Here is a 21,407-nt window from a genome sequence, read left to right on the forward strand (position 1 = left end):
GGGGTTTTTCCATTGACAATTGTATGCCTAATTCGTGGTGATATTAAATAATAATAATACATTGATATCCTACTATAACATACTATTACTACTACTACCACCACTACTACCACTACTACTGCTGCTGGATCTGCTGCTGTTATTACTGCAACATGATTATTACCTATTGTTCATTACTTTACATTAGCGTCTTTATACATTTAATCCTACAATCCCCCCCCCCAAAAAAAAAAAAAAATAAGGGGGGTGGGTAAGCAAAAGATCATCAACAATACATGAGTATACCCTGCAGTGCCTGCCGTTCATGTCTCATAGTGGTCATACAGCCACTCATACTGGTCTCCGCAGCCTATATCCTCCCTCACTCTTCACCCAGTCTGTTTCGAGAGAGAGAGAGAGAGAGAGAGAGAGAGAGAGAGAGAGAGAGAGAGAGAGAGAGAGATGGTGAAGGTCATATGACAAATATAAAATGAAGGGCATGGTGTGAATGTCATCCTACCCAGTGGCAGCAAGAGAGAGAGAGAGAGAGAGAGAGAGAGAGAGAGAGAGACGAATAGCCTACCAAGGTCAGACTGCAGGCGGAGGTTGGTTAAGGTTGGTTAGCAGACGAGACAGACTACGCGGAGCTCGCAGGAGAGAAGGTAGTACACAAACGAAGCTCTATATATCATCATCTTGTTCTTGTTCGTCCTGCGTTTAACCAGAGAAAAACATATCCTCAGTTCGTCTGTATGAAAAGCCTCTCTGGGATTTATTTCCTTGGACTGTTTTGTGTCGCTGGTGATAGTTTTACACGACCTCTGAGATTCTCCTCTAGAAATTTAAGCCTGCATTCTCAAGGCACCGGTAAGTCAGTATACGCATGTTTGAAAAGCCTCTCGTCCATAGAAGTTGCTGGGGTTTCCGTGGACTGCTTTGTGATCCTGGTGATAGTTTTACACGACCTCTGAGATTCTCCTCTAGAAAGCCTGTATTCTCAAGGCACCGGTACCTCAGTATACACCTATTCGAGCCTCTTGTGGAAGTTGCTGGGATCGAGCTTCGTAGACTGTTTTACACGACTTCTGTGCCTTGAACGGAAAAAAAAAATCACCCAAGAAATTCCATTATACATCATCTCTGTGACCTTGGGAAATAGTTGTAATAGGAGGCCGACACGTTTAAGAATATTGGGGATAGAATCGTCCCTCTCTTTTGCGCTGTATCCAAGAGAAACGACCTCCCCACCATGCAAAGGACGGACGTAGCTAAATTACGTGTTCAAGGTCGGGCAACAAAAATGATCCCTTCCTTGCGCAACAAATCCTACGACGAGAGGCTTTCCACCCTTAATTTGTTCTCTATTGACAAACGTCGCCTCCGAGGAAAGCTGATGGAATGTCATAAAATACTTAATGGCTTTACGAATGTGGACAAATCAAAATTGTTTACGATCGATGACACTTTGCGAAGGAGAGATAACGGCACAAAACTTAAATGCAAACAAGTAAATTCAGACTGCACCAAATTTTTCTTCAACGCTGCAGTGCGAGAATGGAATAAACTCCCGCCTTCAGTGGTCCAGTGCAACACGATTGACTCCTTTAAAAACAACCTCGACCGACACTTACTTCAACCTTATATTTAATAAAGTAGAAATGCAAAGTTTTGAAGCTGTCTGATTAATATAGAACCACCTAGTCTGGACCATAGGATCTGTGTGGTCTAAATTTCTATAAATCTACTGAAATGTAAAATGGATATAGGATACTGCTAGGTTACGTGTGTGTGTGTGTGTGTGTGTGTGTGTGTGTGCATCTTTTGCCCACGATATGATTACGCTCGCATCTGGGGCATAATTCAGAGTTATAAGCTCCTATTAAAGTTTTATAATTATAGGTCAGGCGATCGCACCAACGGCAGGGTGTAGCGTTCCCCAACCATTCTGCACCCTTTGTTGAGTGGCGTGCATGACTAGTCGGTATATAGGGAATGAGTGAGCGAGTGATATAATTATTTACTTAGTGAGTGAATGCGTGCGTGAGTGAGTGAATTGAGTTAGTGAGTGAGTTGGGGAGTGAATTAGTGAGTTAGATAGATAAATAATATGTTCTGACTCTCTTCATGTTGCTTGTAACTTGAGAAAGGAAGAAAGATGAGGAGAATAACCATAAAAACAGCACTGAAGAACGAGTCTCACATTTCAAAGCTAGATATACCACAGTCTTTACTCGCTATCATACTTTACCCCTATATACATTTAGAAAGAACTTACATTGATATTTAGTAGAGAGCAAAGCTGGATATACCACAGTCTTTACTCGCTATCATACTTTACCCCTATATACATTTAGAAAGAACTTACATTGATATTTAGTAGAGAGCAGTTTCACTTTATTCCCCTTTCGCTAAATCAACGTGAACTGACAGGCATCATCTCCCTCTCAGATGTGGCACTGAAGACCGAGTCACACATTTCAAAGCTAGATATACCACAGTCTTTACTCGCTATCGTACTTTACCCCTATATACATTTAGAAAGAACTTACATTGATATTTAGTAGAGAGCAGTTTCACTTTTTTTCCCCTTTCGCTAAATCAACGTGAACTGACAGGCATCATCTTCCTCTCAGATGTGGCGTGTGGTTGAGGTTTTAGTGGTGGTGGTGGCGTTGGTGGCTGCGTCGGATGGTAGCAGCGAGGAGGAGCGGCTGGTTGTGCAGACTGAGGACGGCAGGGTCTCCGGCTTCAGGGAATACTCAACGAAGGGCCGCGGCTTCTACTCCTTCCTGTCCATTCCTTATGCCAAGCCGCCGGTGGGAGAGCTGCGTTTCCAGGCGAGTTTGGGAGGGCAGCGTGACCTAATTGTAAACACACATACACACATACACACACGATCTTGCTCACACATACACACACACAGAAGCGAGCGTTGTGTAGTTAGTTGATTATGGAATTAGATGGATAGTTAGGTTTTTAGAGTTAGTTATATAGTTAGTTAAGTAGATAGATAGATAGATAGTTAGTGAGTTAGTGAGATAGTTCAACTGATACGTAACTTATTTAACAGTTAGTTCAATAGATAGTTAATTAGTTCAGTAGATAGTTAGTCTAACAGTGGTTCTCAATCTTTTTTCAGTGCTGGCAGCCTAACTTATATAAACCCTTTTGTGGCACCCCTTTTTCACTCCCCCTTCCTCACATGAATTAACTTCTTATACACAATTGTACCTGTTTAAATTACTTTAATTAATGAATTAAAATTATTATCCATATTCAAACCAAAATTAACATACGGTACAGTACATGCCCAGACATAGAACTCATCAGTAAAATTAGATTAACTTAAGAGTTATAAATGCATGATTCTAAATTCATGATAATCTTGTGGCACCCCTAGGCACTGTCCGTGGCACCCATTTGAGAACCTCTGGTCTAATAAATAGTTCGTTTAATAAACAGTAAGTCCAATAAATAGTTCGTTTAATAAATAGTTCAATAGAAAGATATGTAGATACTTAGATAATTAAATATAGATAGTTAGATGGATAGATAGATAGATAGACAGATAAATAGGTAGGCGGAATGTCACCCTTGCACATCTTCACACTTCCCTCGTAACCCCACCCTGCAGGACCCCGTGGCAGGTGAAGGGTGGGAGGGTGTGCGGGACGGGACCAAGGTGGCGCCGGTGTGCCCACAGATTCCCTTCATTGCGCTCACCAAGAGGGACCCGGTGATCGTGGGCGAGGAGGACTGTCTCTTCCTTGGTGTATTCTCTTCAATGGTAAGTCAATCAAACTCCCTTTCTATTCGCTTTTATATAGGACAGTCTTTTCCTTATTCGCGGGTCAATCAAACTCCCTTTCTATTCGCTTTTATATAGGACAGTCTTTTCCTTATTCGCGGGTCAATCAAACTCCCTTTCTATTCACTATTTTTTTTTTTTTTTTACGTCTACGCCTATAGCGCCAGTAGGCTTGCTTGAGGGGCCTGGATGGTAGTCGGCCCCAGCCCGTATTGGCGCAGGCAAGTGTTTATAGTGGCGCCATCTTCTCTTGGCTCATGCTGCCCCCCGGAACTCGTTCTTGATTCATTCGGACGGTTTCCTCTAGGGTCCGGGTTGATGGGTGATCTTCAGGACAGCATGTGGGTAGTTTTAAGCCACTCGGCGGTGACTGTAAAATCCGAGGTGGTAGCGTGGGGATTCGAACTCGCGTCGTCCATCACGCGATGAATGTGGGCCCAGCACGTTACCACTCAGCCACCGCCTACCCCTTTCTATTCACTATTCTCTTCTATAGGACAGTCTTTTCCTTATTCGCGGATCGATCAAACTCCCTTTCTGTCTATTATCTCCTCTAGGACCGTATTTTCTTGTGTGCTTTTCTACTGCGACATTTGACGTTGATTCAGTCTTTTCCTTATTCGCGGGTCAATCAAACTCCCTCTCTATTCACTATTCTCTTCTATAGGACAGTCTTTTCCTTATTCGCGGGTCAATCAAACTCCCTCTCTATTCACTATTCTCTTCTATAGGACAGTCTTTTCCTTATTCGCGGGTCAATCAAACTCCCTTCCTGTCTGTTATCTCTTCTATGACCGTCTTTTCTTGGTGTGTTTTCTCCATTTCAGTATCTATAATTTGGTTTCTACTGCGACATTTGACGTTGCTTCACTTCGGTCAGACAATGTTTCAAGATCTCATAAAGGGTGTCTACTGTGATATGTGACGTTAGCTAACTTTGTTTCGACTTTGTTTCAAGAATTCTTCAGGTTTTCTTGTTTCTAATGCAATAGTTTACGTTGGTTCATATTCATCAGACATTAGTTTAAGAAAAAATAGTGTGCTAAGCCAATCTGTTTTCTTTATCATGATTTCTACGGCAATATTTTGATTCACTTTGGTCAGACAGTATTATTCAAGACCTCTAAGTGTTTCTGCAATATTCTATGTCGATTCACTGCCTCAAACGCCTTAGGACAAGCTTTTCATATATTCAGAGGCTTCTACTTCAATATTATACCTTGGTTCACTGTGATCAAACACTATCTAAAGAAAAATGGAAGTATTCTAAAGGGGCTATTACACTGGGCAAATTTTCCGTGGATCTTCAGTCAAACCACGATTTCCGCTGGCGTGGTTTTCATATTTCCGTGGTTTTCATATTTCCGTGGTTTTCTGACGTGTCCACGATCTTCCAAAGCTAGGGTAGAGTTCCTTGAATGACGGCGGTATTACTCACCATCATCATCAGCAACAATAACAAGAAACAAATGAGATCCACGCCAGCGGAAATCGTGGTTTGACTGAAGATCCACGGAAAATTGGCCCAGTGTAATAGCCCTTTATAAGTCGAACTCCTTTGCTTCTCTCTCTTCTTTATCTTGGCCGCGCCCCGCCCAGCCCTCGGACCGGCGTCTTCCAGTGCTGGTGTTCCTGCACGGCGGCGGGTTCTTCGCGGGCGGCGCCAACACCTACGGCGGGACGGTGCTCATGAACGAAGACGTGGTGCTTGTGTTGGTGCAGTACCGCCTGGGGCTGCTGGGTGAGTGTGTGTGTGTGTGTGTGTGTGTGTGTGTGTGTGTGTGTGTGTGTGTGTGTGTGTGTGTGTGTCTCTCTCTCTCTCTCTCTCCTAGTCTGGACCATGGAGTTAGTGTGATCTGATTATCTATGTAAATCTATGTAAATCTCTTATCTTTACGGGTGCATGAATATTAGTAATCCATCACAGTCCTCCTCTCCCTAGTCAAACACACCCTTGAACACCCCTTCCCTTCACACCCCATTCAGGCTTCTTATCAACGGAGGACTCTGTGATGCCCGGGAACTACGGCCTCAAGGATCAGACTCTCGCCCTCCGCTGGGTTCAGAACAACATCCATCACTTCGGAGGGGATCCAGACCGCGTGACGATCTTCGGAGAGAGTGCGGGAGGCGCCTCTGTCCACTTCCACCTCCTGTCTCCGCACTCCCATGGTCAGTAGCCTTTGGACCTCAAGTTTGCATTGCCAGACTCTCTTTCTATCAGTAGGTCTTCGGGTTTACTCCCTTCTGTGTCCCTCCATGCGCCTCTGTCCACTTCCACCTCCTGTCACCACACTCCCATGGTCAATAGCCTTTGGACCTCAAGTTTGCAATGCCTGACCCTCTTTCTATCAGTAGTCTTCGGGTTTAGTCCCATATGTGTCCCTCCATGCGCCTCCGTCCACTTCCATCTCCTGTCTCCACACTCCCATGGTCAGTAGCCTTTGGACCTCAAGTTTGCAATGCCTGACCCTCTTTCTATCAATAGGTCTTCGTTTGGTCACTCTTTTATCTGGTCGTGTCTATCGCCTCTGCTGTTCCATGTGCTTCCGTCCACTTCCCTCTTCTGTCCCCTCATTCCCATGGCTAGGATATCACCTGAACTTCGACTTTGCTTTATCAGATGCTCTTTTGGTCCTCGTTTGGTCACTTCTGTATCTGGTAGTGTCGATTCCCGTTCTTGCTGGTTCACGTGTAAGATGGTCTGCACTTCAGTCATTATCACGTGGGGGGATATCTCTGTTTTTTGCTGCCGTTCTTATACATGTGATCTTAGTGTCGATTCCCTTTCTTGCTGCTGTTTCTTTCTTGCTGTCTTGTTGATGTCCCGTTTGTAAGATGGTCTGCACTTCAGTCATTATCACGCGGGGGGATATCTCTGTTTTTTGCTGCTGTTCTTATACATGTGATCACAATGTCTATCCTCTTTCTTGCTGCCGATTCTTTCTTGCTGTCTTGTTGATGTCCCGTTTGTAAGATGGTCTGCACATCAGTCATCATCACGCGGGGGGATATCTCTGTTTTTTGCTGCCGTTCTTATACATGTGATCACAGTGTCTATCCTCTTTCTTGCTGCTGTTTCTTTCTTGCTGTCTTGTTGATGTCCCGTTTGTAAGATGGTCTGCACATCAGTCATCATCACGCGGGGGGATATCTCTGTTTTTTTGCTGCCGTTCTTATACATGTGATCACAGTGTCGATCCCCTTTCTTGCTGCCGTTTCCTTCTTGCTGTCTTGTTGATGTCCCGTTTGTAAGATGGTCTGCACATCAGTCATCATCACGCGGGGGGATATCTCTGTTTTTTGCTGCTGTTCTTATACATGTGATCACAGTGTCGATCCCCTTTCTTGCTGCCGTTTCTTTCTTGCTGTCTTGTTGATGTTCCGTTTGTTAGATGATCTGCACTTCAGTCATTATCAAGCGGGGGGATAACTTTGTTTTTTGCTGCTGTTCTTATCCATGTTCATCAAAGTCTGTATCTGCTATATTCCCTTCGTTTTTGCTTGACTCTTCCTTGTCAATCAAAATCTGTATCTCTCTTGTTCCCATTCATTTACTTTCCTTATCACATACGTGGACTCCACGTATGTGATAAGGCAGCGTTGCCAGATTATCGAATTCACCACATCGTCTTTATTACTTTTAAGGCTCAAACTCTCGTACCTACACAAATAACGACAGAAAATTGAAGTTAGCGTTAAAACTCCTATTTATTGATGTTTGTTTGTTTGTTTTTGCTATAGTTATTGGTCAGAAACTACGAAAATGCAATGCGATGAGTACGATAATTTGGCAACGCTGACGTGAAGTGCAGATACACGAATGTCACCTTGACCAGGAAACATCATCATTAAATAAACAAGAGAAACGTTTATCTTATCCAGCATGTACTTGACTTCTCGCCTTAAGTTTTGTAACATTTTTCCTTTATCTAAGCACTTATGATGGTCAGTCATACACAAATGTTAGCTTGGGAACAGTTTTCTTGTAATGCTTCCTGACAGACCTTATCATTGAACTAGAGGACCGTATCTCTTACCCAGTATGTATTTGTCTTCTTTCTTTCTTTCTTTCTGTCTTTCTATTACAATGGCTCCCGATAGAACTGTTCGCGCGCGCCATCATGATGTCCGGGACGCTGTTCAGCCCGTGGGCGAGGGGCGGCGGTTTCAAGGACGTGGCGAAACACACAGCCAGGCTCTTCGGGTGTCCGGTGCCTGCTGACGCCGTGGACTGCCCGGCCAGCAAGACTCAGTACTGTCTCCTGGACGACGAGGAACCCGGCTTTAGCGAGGCCATCATGCACTGCCTCCAGGGGGTTGACGCCAAGAACCTGACCGCCACGCTGATGGACCACGCGGTAAGGACACTGCCTCCACCTGTTGCTGTATGCATGACCTTCCCTTCTATACCCTGCCAAATACACCTTACCATACCCCACCCTAGCCTATCCTGCTGTGTCATAACGTAAGCTAAATTGACCTGACCTCCACGCTGATGGACCACGCGGTAAGGACACTGGCTCCACCTGTTGCTGTGTGCATGACCTACCCTTTCATACTCTGCCAATTACACCCTACCATACCCTACCCTATCCTATCCTGCTGTGTCATAACGTAAGCTAACTTGACCTGACCTCCACGCTGATGGACCACGCGGAAAGGACATTGCTGTCACTTGTTGATATGTGCATGGCTCTTCCATACCCGATCAAATACACCCTACCTTACCCCACTGTGCCCCATCTTGCTGTGGTATAACTTGACCTAACCTGACCTGACCGCCACACTGATGGAACATGCTACCGCGGCTCTCCTCCATGCGTGGCTGTTGATATTCTGACAGTGCACCGAACCTAACCCAATCTATCCTGACCTGATCCTTCATGCATAAGTCAGTAAGGAGGACTATCCCATGCATCCAGTGTGTGTTTTTCTATCACTACCTTACGGGTCTGTCCTTTGGTCGAGTCTGAATGTGTTGTACCTCCGTCCCCTGACCAGATCTTCGTCTTCAACCCGGTGCTGATGGGGCCGCGCGTGGACGGGGACTTCCTGCCCGCCGAGCCCGAGACGCTGATGGCCGAGGGGCGACACAAGCACACGGACATCATCTCGGGGGTCACGGCGCAAGAGGGCGCTCTCCTGGCGCTGCGTGAGTGTTGGATGACTCTCCTGTCCGATTTTTCTGCCCGATTTTCCTCTCCGACTTTCCTGCCCGAGTTTCCTCCCCGACTTTCCTGCCCGACTTTCCTCTCCGACTTTCCTGCTCGCTTTACATGTCCACATTCTCAGACACTTTCAGTTCTCACAACAAACATTTCTCAAGGGCCACGAAGGAGATTAGTCGGGTTCCCATAAGTGTTTTTCGCATTCACGGAGTTGTTGACATTTCCAGGTGTAGTTTTATGAGTCCGGTGGTAGTTTGACCCTTCCTCTGTACCACGAACCTTAAACACTCATTAGAACCCGACTGGTCTCCTTTTTGGCCTTTGGAAATCATTGATGTGAGGGGAAGAAGCGTTTAAGAATACCAACCTATGACTTCCTCTCCCTCTCTATAGCCCTGTTCAGCGAGGATGGGTTGAAGACTCTGGTGGTAGTTTGACCCTTCTTCTGTACCATGAACCTAAAATACCACTCATTAGAACCCGATTGATCTCCGTTTTGGCCTTTGGATATATTTTATGTGACAAGAAGAAGTGTTTAAGAATACCAACCTATGACTTCCTCCCTCTCCCCCTCTCTCTGGTTATAGTTTGACCCTTCCTCTGTACCATAAACCTTAAACACTCATTAGAACCCGATTGATCTCCTTTTTGGCCTTTGGAAGTAGTTGATGTGAGAGGAAGAAGCGTTTAACCCGGTAGCAACGACGGACCAAATTTGTGGCTTTACCGTGTAGCAGCGACGGGCCAGATTTGTGGCTTTACCGTGTAGCAGCGACGGGCCAAATTTGTGCCATGATATAAACCCCCCGAAAATAGATGATACATAATCTGATCACAAATGCTTTGATATATATTATGAAATGGTTTGTGTGAGGGGTGATTTTTTCTCATTTTTCTCGCTTAGAGGGACCATTAAGAAACATGATCCCCGCTGCTACCCGGTTAAAAATACCAACCTATGACTTCCTTTCCCTCCCCCCTCCCCTCCCTACAGCCCTGTTCAGCGAGGATGGGTTGAAGTCGGACCTCGTTGACAACTTCGAGGAGATCGGTCCTGGGTCACTGGACCTTGCCGTTGGGGACGAAGCACCGGTGGCCTTGGCACGGAAGATCTTCGACTATTACGTTGGAGGCGTGAGGGTGGATGAGGAAAGCGCTGATAAGATATGCCAGGTCAGTCCAAGCCAGTCTCGGAGCCTTTGTCTGTCTGTCTGTGGGTGTTTGTCATTCAGGTGGAGGTGTGCTTTGGTGAACTGATGAGGGCACTTGTTTATGAAGAGTCATGCCACGGATTATGTCAGGTTATTTAGCCGTTTACGAAAGACTCTTCCTTACGTAACGGTATACATTAACCCAGTCCTCTTCCTGATTCTATTTTCCACTAGTATTTTTTGTATCGTCTCTGCGTTCCCACCAGCATATATGAAAGGTTGATCCTTAGTTAGCAATATACATTAACCCATTCCTTTTCCTAATTCTGTTTTTCCATTAGTATTATTTATATTCTCTGTGCGTTCCCACCAGCATATATGAAAGATTGTACCGCATTTACCGACATACGTATATTATCCCATTGCTTTTCCTGGTTCTGTTTTTCCATTAGTATTGTTCGTGTTCTCTGTGGATAATAATTACAGGATCAAAACGCAAGTCGTTCCCACCAACTGTACCCATAACCACGGCTCTCGACTCCCCGTAACTCGTGCTCGTCAATTTTTTTTTTTTTTTTTTTACAGCAAAGGAGACAGCTCAAGGGCACAAAAAAGTAAACATTAATAAAAAAAAAAGCCCGCTACTCGCTGCTCCTAAAAAGAATCCAAAGATCTGATACCCTCCTCTTGAAAGAGTTCAAGTCGTAGGCAGGAGGAAATACAGATGAAGGAAGATTGTTCCAGAGTTTACCAGCGTGAGGGATGAAAGAGTGAAGATGCTGGTTAACTCTTGCATAAGGGGTTTGGACAGTATAGGGATGAGCATGAGTAGAAAGTCGAGTGCAGCGGGGCCGCGGGAGGGGGGGAGGCATGCAGTTAGCAAGTTCAGAAGAGCAGTCAGCGTGGAAATATCGATAGAAGATAGAAAGAGAGGCAACATTGCGGCGGAATTTAAGAGGTAGAAGACTATCAGTATGAGGAGGAGAGCTGATGAGACGAAGAGCCTTTGCGTCCACTCTGTCCAGAAGAGCTGTGTGGTGGAGCCCCCCACATGAGATGCATACTCCATACGAGGGCGGACAAGGCCCCTGTATATGGACAGCAACTGTGCAGGGAGAAGAACTGGCGGAGACGGTACAGAACGCCCAGCCTCGAGGAAGCTGATTTAGTAAGAGATGAGATATGAAGTTTCCAGTGGAGATTTTGAGTTAAGGATAGACCGAGGATGTTTAGTGTTGAGGAAGGTGATAGCTGGGTGTTGTCAAAGAATATAGTTGTTTGGAAGATTGTGTCGAGTGGATAGGTGGAGAAACTGTGTTTTTGAGGCGTTGAAGGACACCAGGTTCTTCTTGCCCCAATCGGAAATAATAGTAAGGTCTGAGGCTAAGCGTTCTGCAGCCTCCAGCCTTGAGTCGTTAAGTTCCTGAAGGGTGGGTCTTCTATTAAAAGAAGTTGAATAATGCAGAGTGGAATCATCGGCGTAGGAATGGATAGGACAGTTCGTTTTGGAAAGAAGATCATCAATGAACAACAGAAAAGAGTGGGAGATAGGACAGAACCCTGTGGGACACCACTGTTAATAGATTTAGGGGAAGAACAGTGACCGTCTACCACGGCAGAAATAGAACGGTCAGAAAGGAAACTGGAGATAAAGGTACAGAGAGAAGGATAGAAACCGTAGGAGGGTAGTTTAGAAAGCAAAGATTTGTGCCAGACCCTATCAAAAGCTTTTGATATGTCCAGCGCAATAGCAAAAGTTTCACCGAAACGGCTAAGAGAGGATGACCAAGAGTCAGTTAAGAAGGCTAGGAGATCACCAGTAGAACGCCCCTTGCGGAACCCATACTGGCGATCAGATAGAAGGTCAGAAGTGGAAAGGTGCTTTTGAATCTTACGGCTAAGGATTGATTCAAAAGCTTTAGATAGACAAGAAAATAAAGCAATAGGACGGTAGTTTGAGGGATTGGAGCGGTCACCCTTCTTAGGTACAGGCTGTGTGAAGGCATACTTCCAGCAAGAAGGAAAGGTAGATGTTGACAGGCAGAGGCGAAAGAGTTTGACCAGGCAGGGTGACAGCACGGAGGCACAGTTTTTAAGGACAATAGGAGGCACTCCATCAGGTCCATAAGCCTTCTGAGGATTGAGGCCAGATTGGGCATAGAAAACATCATATTGAAGAATCTTTATAACAGGCATAAAGGAGTCAGAGGGGGATGAGTAGGAAGAATATGCCATGAATCGTCCAGAGTGGATTTTTAGAAAAAGTTTGAGAGAAGAGTTCAGCCTTAGAGATAGATGAGACGGCAGTGTTGCTGTCAGGACTGAGGAGGAGGGAAAGATGAAGAAGTGAAGTTGGAGGAGATGTTTTTGGCTAGATGCCAGAAGTCACGGGAAGAGTTAGAGAAAGCAAGGTTTTGACATTTTCTATTAATGAAAGAATTTTTGGTTAGTCGGAGAAGAGATTTGGCACGATTTCGGGCAGAAATGTAAAGTTCATAATTAGCATTAGTTTGAAGGCTCTGGTATCTTTTGTGAGCTGCCTCTCTATTTTTATTAGTACGAGAACAAGCGGACTTGAACCAAGGCTTTTTAGCATGAGGGGTAGAGAAAGCACGCAGAATGTGTGCCTCTATTTCAGAGACAATCACCTCTGTGATGCGCTATGCACACACAGAGGAGTCTCTTTCCTGGAAGCAGTAATGATTCTACGGGAAGTCAGAAAAGTACATCCTCAGGTCGTCCCACCGAGCTGAAGCAAAATGCCAGAAGCATCGCCTCTTCGGTGGGTCCAGAGGATGTACAGGAGCGATAGGACAGGATGCAGAAATAAGATTGTGATCGGAGGAGCCCAACGGAGAGAACAGTTTGACAGAATAAGCAGAAGGGTTTGAGGTAAGGAAGAGGTCTAGAATGTTGGGCCGATCTCCAAGACGGTCAGGAATACGTGTAGGGTGCTGGACCAACTGCTCTAGGTCGTTGAGGATAGCAAAGTTGTAGGCTTGTTCACCAGGATGGTCAGTGAAAGAGGATGAAAGCCAAAGCTGGTGGTGAACATTGAAATCTCCTAGGATGGAGATTTCAGCGAAGGGAGAGTGGGTCAAGATGTGCTCCACTTTAGAATTCAAATAGTCAAAGAATTTTACATAGTTGGTAGAGTTAGGTGAGAGATAAACAGCACAGATGTATTTAGTAATAGAATGACAGTGAAGTCTTAACCAGATGGTGGAAAATTCAGAAGAGTCAAGGTCGTGGGCACGAGAGCAGTGATGTCGTTGCGCACGTAGGCGCAACATCCAGCTTTGGATTGAAATGTAGGATAGAGATAGTAGGAGGTAACAGAGTAGAGATTGCTGTCAGTAGCCTCAGAAACATGTTTTACGGTAAGGAAGAGAAGGTGATCTTTAGATGAGAGAATATGATCCACAGAATGAAAAATAGAGAGAATACCGCGAATGTTGCAGAAATTGAAGAAAAGAGGTTCGAGGAGTTATCAAGACACCTCTCAGGTCGGCAGCCAGAAGGGAGTCCTCCTGGGGAATTTGTGGTCCCCCCCCCAGGCGGGGACTCCGAGGCATTGCTTAATTGAGCCATTTTGAATTTTGAATTTTGGAAAAAGGTGTATATGTTATGTGAATGTAGTGTGGTGTGGATAAAGAGAGGATCTGTCTTTAGAGAGCATGCTGAACTACTCTCCGGTGTTGGTGAGACAATAGGGAAACGGTTAGTGAGGACATGGGAAGGGTCTTTGGAGGGCTTCAGCTCCCTTCTCACCTCCCATATATACCTCACCGGGAGTGGCTTGCGCCCGTTCGGTAGGTGTCTTCCTACCTACTCACTATACGTAACCATAAATATTCCTTGTTGCAGCTGTATGGTGATCGCCACTTCAATCTGGGCCACGATTATGTGTCCGCCCTGCACGCCCATAACGCGGCGCCCCACAAGGCCTACCTCTACACCCTCGACCACCGTGGCCAGCAATCCTTTGACCAGTTCTATGACACGGATGTTGGACGAAACTGTAAGTAGAGTTTGATCGATGTAAGGGACGGGGAAGAGAAGGGACAGACAACAAGTGAGACTGAAGTTACGTTTGAATTCGAGATGATTTAACTAGTTTTTAGGGGGAGGAGGGGAAAGCAGATGACTGCGGATTTCCTATAAGAAGACATCACCAAGCTACAGGAGTGGAGCAAAAAGTGGCTGCTACAATTCAGTGAAGAAAAATGTAAAGCCATGCAGCTTGGGAGGGGATATCCAGAACTCCAATACCACATGGGAAACACTCCACTATCCACCACAGAGGCAGAGAAAGACCTGGGAGTGTATGTTACCAGGCTACCAGTGAAGGCCAAATCCATGCCAATCGCAGCGGACGGGTTAAAGGCTAAATATATGAGTAGGGTGCACCATGTAAAGCCCAGCATCTTCAGGCAAACCCAAAGTCCCTTCTGGAAAGAGTTCGAAGTCGTACACAGAGAGGAGGGAGTACCGAATCCTCCTTCTCATCTTTGCAGGGGTGAGCCACGTGGACGATCTCTTCTACATCTTCTCGGGCGGACCAGTTTGGGCGCCGCTGGAGAGGGAAGAAGACCTGAGGCTGAGAGACATCATTACCAAGCTGTGGGCCAACTTCGCGGCAATAGGGTAGGTGTGAAGGGGGTGATTATTGTTGACATCATTGGGTCGTATTATAAGACATTTAACCGCCCAAGAATACACATTTGACAAAGCTTTCATAGGAGTTGTGGGTATTTACAGGAGGAGTTTTATGACCCTGGTTGTAGTTTGACCCTCCTTCTCTACCGTGAACCTGAAGAAACACTCATTAGAACCCGACTGACCCCTTCCTTGACCTTTAGAAATAGCTGATGTGAGAAGCGAAAATGTCTTATAATACCAACCAAAAAAAAAGGTCGGTATGATAAGACACTTGCGGTTTTCACATCAGCTATTTCTAAAGGTCAAAGAGGGGGGCAGTCGGGTTCTAATGAGTGTTTCTTCAGGTTCATGGTACAGAAGAAGGGTCACACTATCACCAGGGTCATGGAAATGCCCACAACTCCTACGAAAGCCTTGTCAAATGTGTGTTTCTTCAGGTTCATGGTACAGAAGAAGGGTCACACTACCACCAGGGTCATAAAACTGTACTCCTGGAAATGCCCACAACTCCTACGAAAGCCTTGTCAAATATGTTCTTGGGCGGCGAAATGTTTTATAATACGACCCTTAAGTGTGTAAACCGTTGCAGTCGTCTTTATTCTTGTACTCAACATTATTTTTTTACATTTTCTTTCTTTTCTTCGCCAGTAACCCCACGCCAGATGACTCCCTCGGGTTCCAATGGCGAGCCGCTGAATCTTGCGACTTGCAGCACCTGTCCCTCACACCCACACCTGCCATGGTGGGCGACAGACGAAGGGAGGTGAGTCTAAGATCCTTGAGTCAATATATCACACTTCGACTACGTGTTTACTATCACTAGAATGGACGTGTTGGAGTTTTAAAACCATCTTGGGAGCGGAGTCAGTATAAAATCGCTAGTAAACGAGTTGAAATAGTATTGGAATTTCTATTAAGAATTTCTAGGAGACGCTAATCATCAGTTTTGCAGCTATTTCCACCTCGCATCGAAGCCTATCAATAGTGAACATTCGTATCATCACTTCTATCTCATATTTCTTTACTGGACTCACTCTTTCACATTGTTACTGTTCCTCTTATCGAAACTTATCAACAGTGAACATTCGTATTATTTCTTCTATCTCATTTCTTTACTGGACTCACTCTTTCACATTCTTACCATCACTGTCCTTCTTATTGAAACTTATCAATATCAGTCATACATATTACCACTTTCCCTGACTCACTCGTTTGTATCATCACTTCTATATCTAATTTCTTTCCTGGACTTGTTCTTTTTCATTACCATCACCCTTGTTGTTTTCACAGGTCCGCGCCTTCTGGGAAACGCTACCCATCAAACAGAACCTCCTTCTCAACCCTGATAAGGTGGAACACATACACGAGGGTGAGCTTGGCGACACACACGACGACCAGCAGCCGCCCACCATCAAACTGAGGAAGTGGAGGGCCAGAACTGAACTTTAGATGCTCATTTGTTTTGGTATTCAAGTTCAAATTAAGGAAGTGGAGGGCAGGAACGGAACTTTAGATGCTCATTTGTTTTGGTGTCAAGTTCTACACGACTATCAAATTAAAGAAGTGATGGGCAGGAACTGAACTTTAGATGCTCATTTGTTTTCGTTAAGTTCTACACGGCTATCAATATACGGAAGTGGAGGGCCAGAACCGGACCTTAGATGCTCATATGATTTCTGTTAAGTTCTACACGACTATCAAAATGAGGAAGTGGAGGGCCAGAAGCGAACTTTAGATGCTCATTTGTTTTTGTTAAGTTCTACACGGCTATCAAATTAAGGAAGTGAAGGGCAGGAACTGGACTTTAGATGCTCATATGATTTCTGTTAAGTTCTACACGACTATCAAAATGAGGAAGTGGAGGGCCAGAACTGGACTTTAGATTGTCAATTGTTTTGGTATCAAGTTCTACACGACTATCAAAATGAGGAAGTGGAAGACCAGAACTGGACTTTAGATTGTCAATTGTTTTGGTATCAAGTTCTACACGACTATCAAAATGAGGAAGTGGAAGACCAGAACTGGACTTTAGATTGTCAATTGTTTTGGTATCAAGTTCTACACGACTATCAAAATGAGGAAGTGGAGGACCAGAACTGGACTTTAGATTGTCAATTGTTTTGGTATCAAGTTCTACGACTATCAAAATGAGGAAGTGGAGGACCAGAACTGGACTTTAGATTGTCAATTGTTTTGGTATCAAGTTCTACACGACTATCAAAATGAGGAAGTGGAGGACCAGAACTGGACTTTAGATTGTCAATTGTTTTGGTATCAAGTTCTACACGACTATCAAAATGAGGAAGTGGAAGACCAGAACTGAACTTTAGATGCTCATTTGTTTTGGTATCAAGTTCTACACGGCTATCAAAATGGAAGTGGAGGGCAAGAACCGAATTTAGATGCTCATTTGTTTTGGTATCAAGTTTTACACGGCTATCAAAATACGGAAGTGGAGGGCAAGAACCGAACTTTAGATGCTCATTTGTTTTGGTATCAAGTTCTACACGGCTATCAAAATGGAAGTGGAGGGCAAGAACCGAATTTAGATGCTCATTTGTTTTGGTATCAAGTTCTACACGACTATCAAAATACGGAAGTGGAGGGCAAGAACCGAATTTAGATGCTCATTTGTTTTGGTATCAAGTTCTACACGACTATCAAAATACGGAAGTGGAGGGCAAGAACCGAACTTTAGATGCTCATTTGTTTTGGTATCAAGTTCTACACGACTATCAAAATACGGAAGTGGAGGGCAGGAACTGAACTTTAGATGCTCATTTGCTTTTGTAAATTTTTTTTTGCCTTATGGCTCGAAGAAGAATGATTTAGTTGGTGGTATATATATATAGGAGAAGGAAGGTTCGAAGTGACAGTTTTTGTTTGTTTGGTAATGTTTTATTTGAGGAAAACGAGGAAAATGAAGTTCAAGGCTTTTTTTTTTTTTTTTTGGTCTTAAAGAAGAATAAGATCAAGGAAAAGACAAAGAAAAGGAAGAAAAGGAAACGAAGAGAAAAATGAAAAGGAAAAAGACACGAAGGAAAAGAAGGATAAAAGGAAAATAAAGGAAATAAGAAAAAGGCGAAAGGAAGGAAGAAGAAAAAAGGTAAAAGGAGAAAAAGAAGAAGAAGGAGAAGGCGACGACGAAGAAGAGGAAGAAAAAGAAGACGACGACGAAGAAGAAGAAGAAGAAGAAGAAGAAGGAGAAGACGACGAAGAAGAAGAAGAAAAAGAAGACGACGACGACGACGAAGAAGAAGAAGAAGAAGAGGAAGGAGAAGACGATGACGAAGAAGAAGAAGAAAAAGAAGACGACGACGACGACGAAGAAGAAGAAAAAGAAGAAGAAGAAGAAGAAAAAGAAGAGGTACAGTAACAGAAATAGTAGAAGGGCAGTAGTAGTAGTAATTGTAGTAGTAGTAGTTGTAGTAGTAGCAGTAGTAGAAGTAGTAGTAGTAGTAGTAGTAGTCATAGTTATAGTAGTAGTAAAGTGTGTAAGTAGCATCAGTAGTAGTAGACATAGTATTATCTTTAGCGGTAGTAGTAGTACATGTCATTGTTATTGTTGTTATTCACTCGCACCACAAAAAAACGTGCCTTGGAAATCATTAGACATTCCGGTATAAAGTTATTTTGTTCAAAACCTTCTGGACACACTCTCACATATTTATATTTACCGCGCTGTCCTTGCATTGTATTTGTTCTTATTAGTGATCCGCCACGCTCACCAGGGGCCGCTTTCACAGTCACGTTTGTTTGTGTTGATCGTTAGCAATGAGCAGCGATCGCCGCTACCAACAAGAAATCCGCTTTCACAGTCGTCCTTCGAGGCGCTGTTTGTTTGCATCAGTACCAGAGATTGGAACCTCTGGTAACGGAGCTCTGGTACCCGCGGGGGCTCCCCAATGGAGCTTACCAATGACATTAATTAGTAAATTATACAAATTCGTGCTCTCAATTGGTTATATTATTTCTTTAAATAGATGTGAAAAAATATTAAACAATACAGCAACATGTTGCACGGCTTCAATGGTAATATGAGAAAAATTTAGAAGAATTTGAATGACACGAACTCACTTCACCAGTAAATGTCCTGCTGAGAATTTCAATTTGATTGATTGATGGTTTATTGTTGCAAGAGTAAACAACAAAGAAGAAGGGAGGACTTTAATACTTGTCACCATTATTCACCTGTTATGCCTTCTTTGTCAAACTCGTATTATTCTAGTTAGTCTAACATGTATGCATAGGGCTTATATATAACGAAATTAGCCCTATTAAGTAAAGAATAAATGTGAAGTCTGATAAATAAGTGTGAATAATGAATATATGTAATTGATATAGGTGAAGAGTCTGTCTTGTTGACATCTGCTAATATAAGAGACCTTTAATTAATACTTCTCACCATTATTTCACCTTTTCCGCCTAGGAAATATTAGGCTATCAACAGATTTGAGGGGTGTATCAGCGAGACACTCCTCATTTTTTCATCATATTTATTCTTCACAGTTACTCTTTATATTTATTCTTCACGTTTACTCTTTGTACGTTTATTTTTCACATTTATCCTTCATAATCCTCCGCTCAGCTGATGTAATGTTGACTTTTCCCGCCGCTCCGGCATACCAACACTGCCGCATCACTCGCCTTAGTCTTGTCATGACCGTCACCACGCTGGTAGTCGCCGATACCACGAAAACAGCGAGTGTGAAAGCGGATCGATGCGATGGTAACGGCTGCTACGGTAGGACCTTTGGTTAGGGTGCGTCCCAGACGACTGTGAAAGCGGCCCTAGCTTACTAAGGTCCGTATTCTTAAGCTCTTTCGGCTCAAACGTTTTCGGTTCCTATTGTTGGTTTTTCCTCCTTTTTCTGGGTATCTATAATAATTTCAAGGCTGTATCTGAACTTTCTGGTGTTACTGTTTACACACACACACACACACACACACACACACACACGAATGAATTCAGTGCACGTCAACCAATATTTCTTCTTTGCCTGACAACTCCAAGCATATTCCATGTCACAAAGAAACCCATCCCTATCCATAACACATAAGAACGAACCAAGATACCAATATACTATGGGACTCGGCAGGATAATTGATATAGTAGCATTTGGAAGATTCAAGGGATAGTATAGTGGAATAGATATCACTCAGGAGAAGGTTACATAGCACTCAGATTATAATACCGACCTTATTGTAAAAAAAATACGCCCGCACAACCATCGCGAGGGGCCGAACACAAGTGATCCTCCTGGTGGCCTATCCGTGAATTGGTCAGATAACATAGCACTCAGATTATAATACCAACACCACTGTAAAAAGAAATCTGATCGCTACACTATCGCGAGGGGCCGAACACAAGTGATCCTCCTGGTGGCCTATCCTTGAATTGGTCATTGGTCGCTCAGGTTACATAGCACTCAGATTATAATACCGACGTCACTATAAAAAAATCCGCCCGCTCTACCATCGCGAGGGGCCGAGCACAAGTGACCCTCCTTGTGTCCTATCATATATATATATATATATATATATATATATATATATATATATATATATATATATATATATATATATATATATATATATATATATATATATATATATATATATATCATTTAGGTTACATAGCACTCAGATTATAATACCGACGTCACTATAAAAATCCGCCCGCTCTACCATCGCGAGGGGCCAACCACAAGTGACCCTCCCTTGGTAGCCTATCCGTGCATTGGCCTCAGTCTGTGACACTCGCGCGGGTCTTGGCTACGGGATGCACCTCGCCCCGCAGCCATTTCCTCAGGTCCTTGATCCACACGGCCATCACGAGGCAGATGTAGACGAAGAACTCGAGAAAGGTGACGAAGGAGCAGCCCAGGAAGACCCCCGTGTAGCCCCCGAGAGCACCTGCCGGGGAGGAACGCATTAAGACCAATTAGCTTGAGGAATCGTCGCTTTCTGTGCCGTTAATGTAATGTGATATAAGACGCTGAATAAATAGATCGATGGAATAATGGACTGAATCGATTTGAACAAGAGAAAGGTTTAGAATTAAGATGATAGAGCTAATAAGGATAAACTCGCCTAATTGTGTATATATGAATGTACGATTGTAATGTGATATAAGACGCTGAATAAATAGATCGATAGAATAATGAACTGAATCGATTTGAACAAGAGAAAGGTTTAGAATTAAGATGATAGAGCTAATAAGGATAAATTCGCCTAATTGTGTATATATGAATGCACGATACTGTAAGGTGTTAAATAAATCAATCGATAAAGTAACTTACTCGTTTAGACTAAAGTTAAGAAAAAAAAATAAACAATAAGAAAAAAATCGTCTTGTGTACTAACATACTCGTTTAGACTAAAGTTAAGGAATGAAAAAAATAAACAATAAGAAAAAAAAATCGTCTAATTTGTGTGTGTATATGAGTGAGTGTGTGAAGGTTAACTACAGTATTCTAACTTCAAAACTACCTCATTAAGTTCAGGAGTCTAATTATGTGTGTAATGTATGTATGAGTATTTTTTTTTTTTTTTTACAGTAGAGGAGTCAGTTCAAGGGCATAAAAAAGGTAACAAATGTTAAAAAAAAACCCCGCTACTCAAAGAAAAAAAAAA

General features: G+C 43.6%; 1 protein-coding gene and 1 long non-coding RNA gene across 3 annotated transcripts; one reads left to right on the top strand and one right to left on the bottom strand.

Annotated features, from left to right (window-relative positions):
* The first annotated feature begins 511 nt into the window (after positions 1 to 511).
* LOC126996896 (juvenile hormone esterase-like) lies at positions 512 to 16,693 on the top strand. 2 transcript variants are annotated; one of them, XM_050857815.1, is made up of 12 exons: positions 512 to 641; positions 2,613 to 2,816; positions 3,614 to 3,766; positions 5,387 to 5,528; positions 5,774 to 5,959; positions 7,892 to 8,148; positions 8,792 to 8,942; positions 9,953 to 10,131; positions 13,977 to 14,130; positions 14,627 to 14,756; positions 15,420 to 15,534; positions 16,062 to 16,693. In XM_050857815.1, the coding sequence occupies exons 2-12, from the start codon at positions 2,613 to 2,615 to the stop codon at positions 16,218 to 16,220; spliced, it is 1,830 nt and encodes a 609-aa protein (XP_050713772.1). In that variant the 5' UTR covers positions 512 to 641; the 3' UTR covers positions 16,221 to 16,693. The 2 variants fall into 2 exon arrangements, with proteins under 2 accessions (XP_050713772.1, XP_050713771.1); XM_050857814.1 differs by lacking the exon at positions 512 to 641 and adding an exon at positions 704 to 846.
* On the bottom strand, positions 16,445 to 21,276 carry LOC126996900 (uncharacterized). Its single transcript, XR_007751712.1, has 2 exons — positions 17,059 to 21,276; positions 16,445 to 16,910 (listed from the first exon to the last, which is right to left on the bottom strand). It is a non-coding gene; the product is annotated as an uncharacterized LOC126996900 (long non-coding RNA).
* Positions 21,277 to 21,407: the final 131 nt, after the last annotated feature.

Source organism: Eriocheir sinensis, chromosome 11, assembly GCF_024679095.1.
Source record: "Eriocheir sinensis breed Jianghai 21 chromosome 11, ASM2467909v1, whole genome shotgun sequence".
Classification (NCBI taxonomy): Eukaryota; Metazoa; Arthropoda; class Malacostraca; order Decapoda; family Varunidae; genus Eriocheir; species Eriocheir sinensis.

Excerpts from the sequence above, each read along its gene's own strand:
- LOC126996896 (XM_050857815.1), top strand. The coding sequence starts at position 2,613 with ATGTGGCGTGTGGTTGAGGTTTTAGTGGTGGTGGTGGCGTTGGTGGCT. Across the intron at positions 3,767-5,386 it reads TTGGTGTATTCTCTTCAATG|CCCTCGGACCGGCGTCTTCC; the intron begins GTAAGTCAATCA and ends CGCCCCGCCCAG. Across the intron at positions 8,149-8,791 it reads CCACGCTGATGGACCACGCG|ATCTTCGTCTTCAACCCGGT; the intron begins GTAAGGACACTG and ends TCCCCTGACCAG.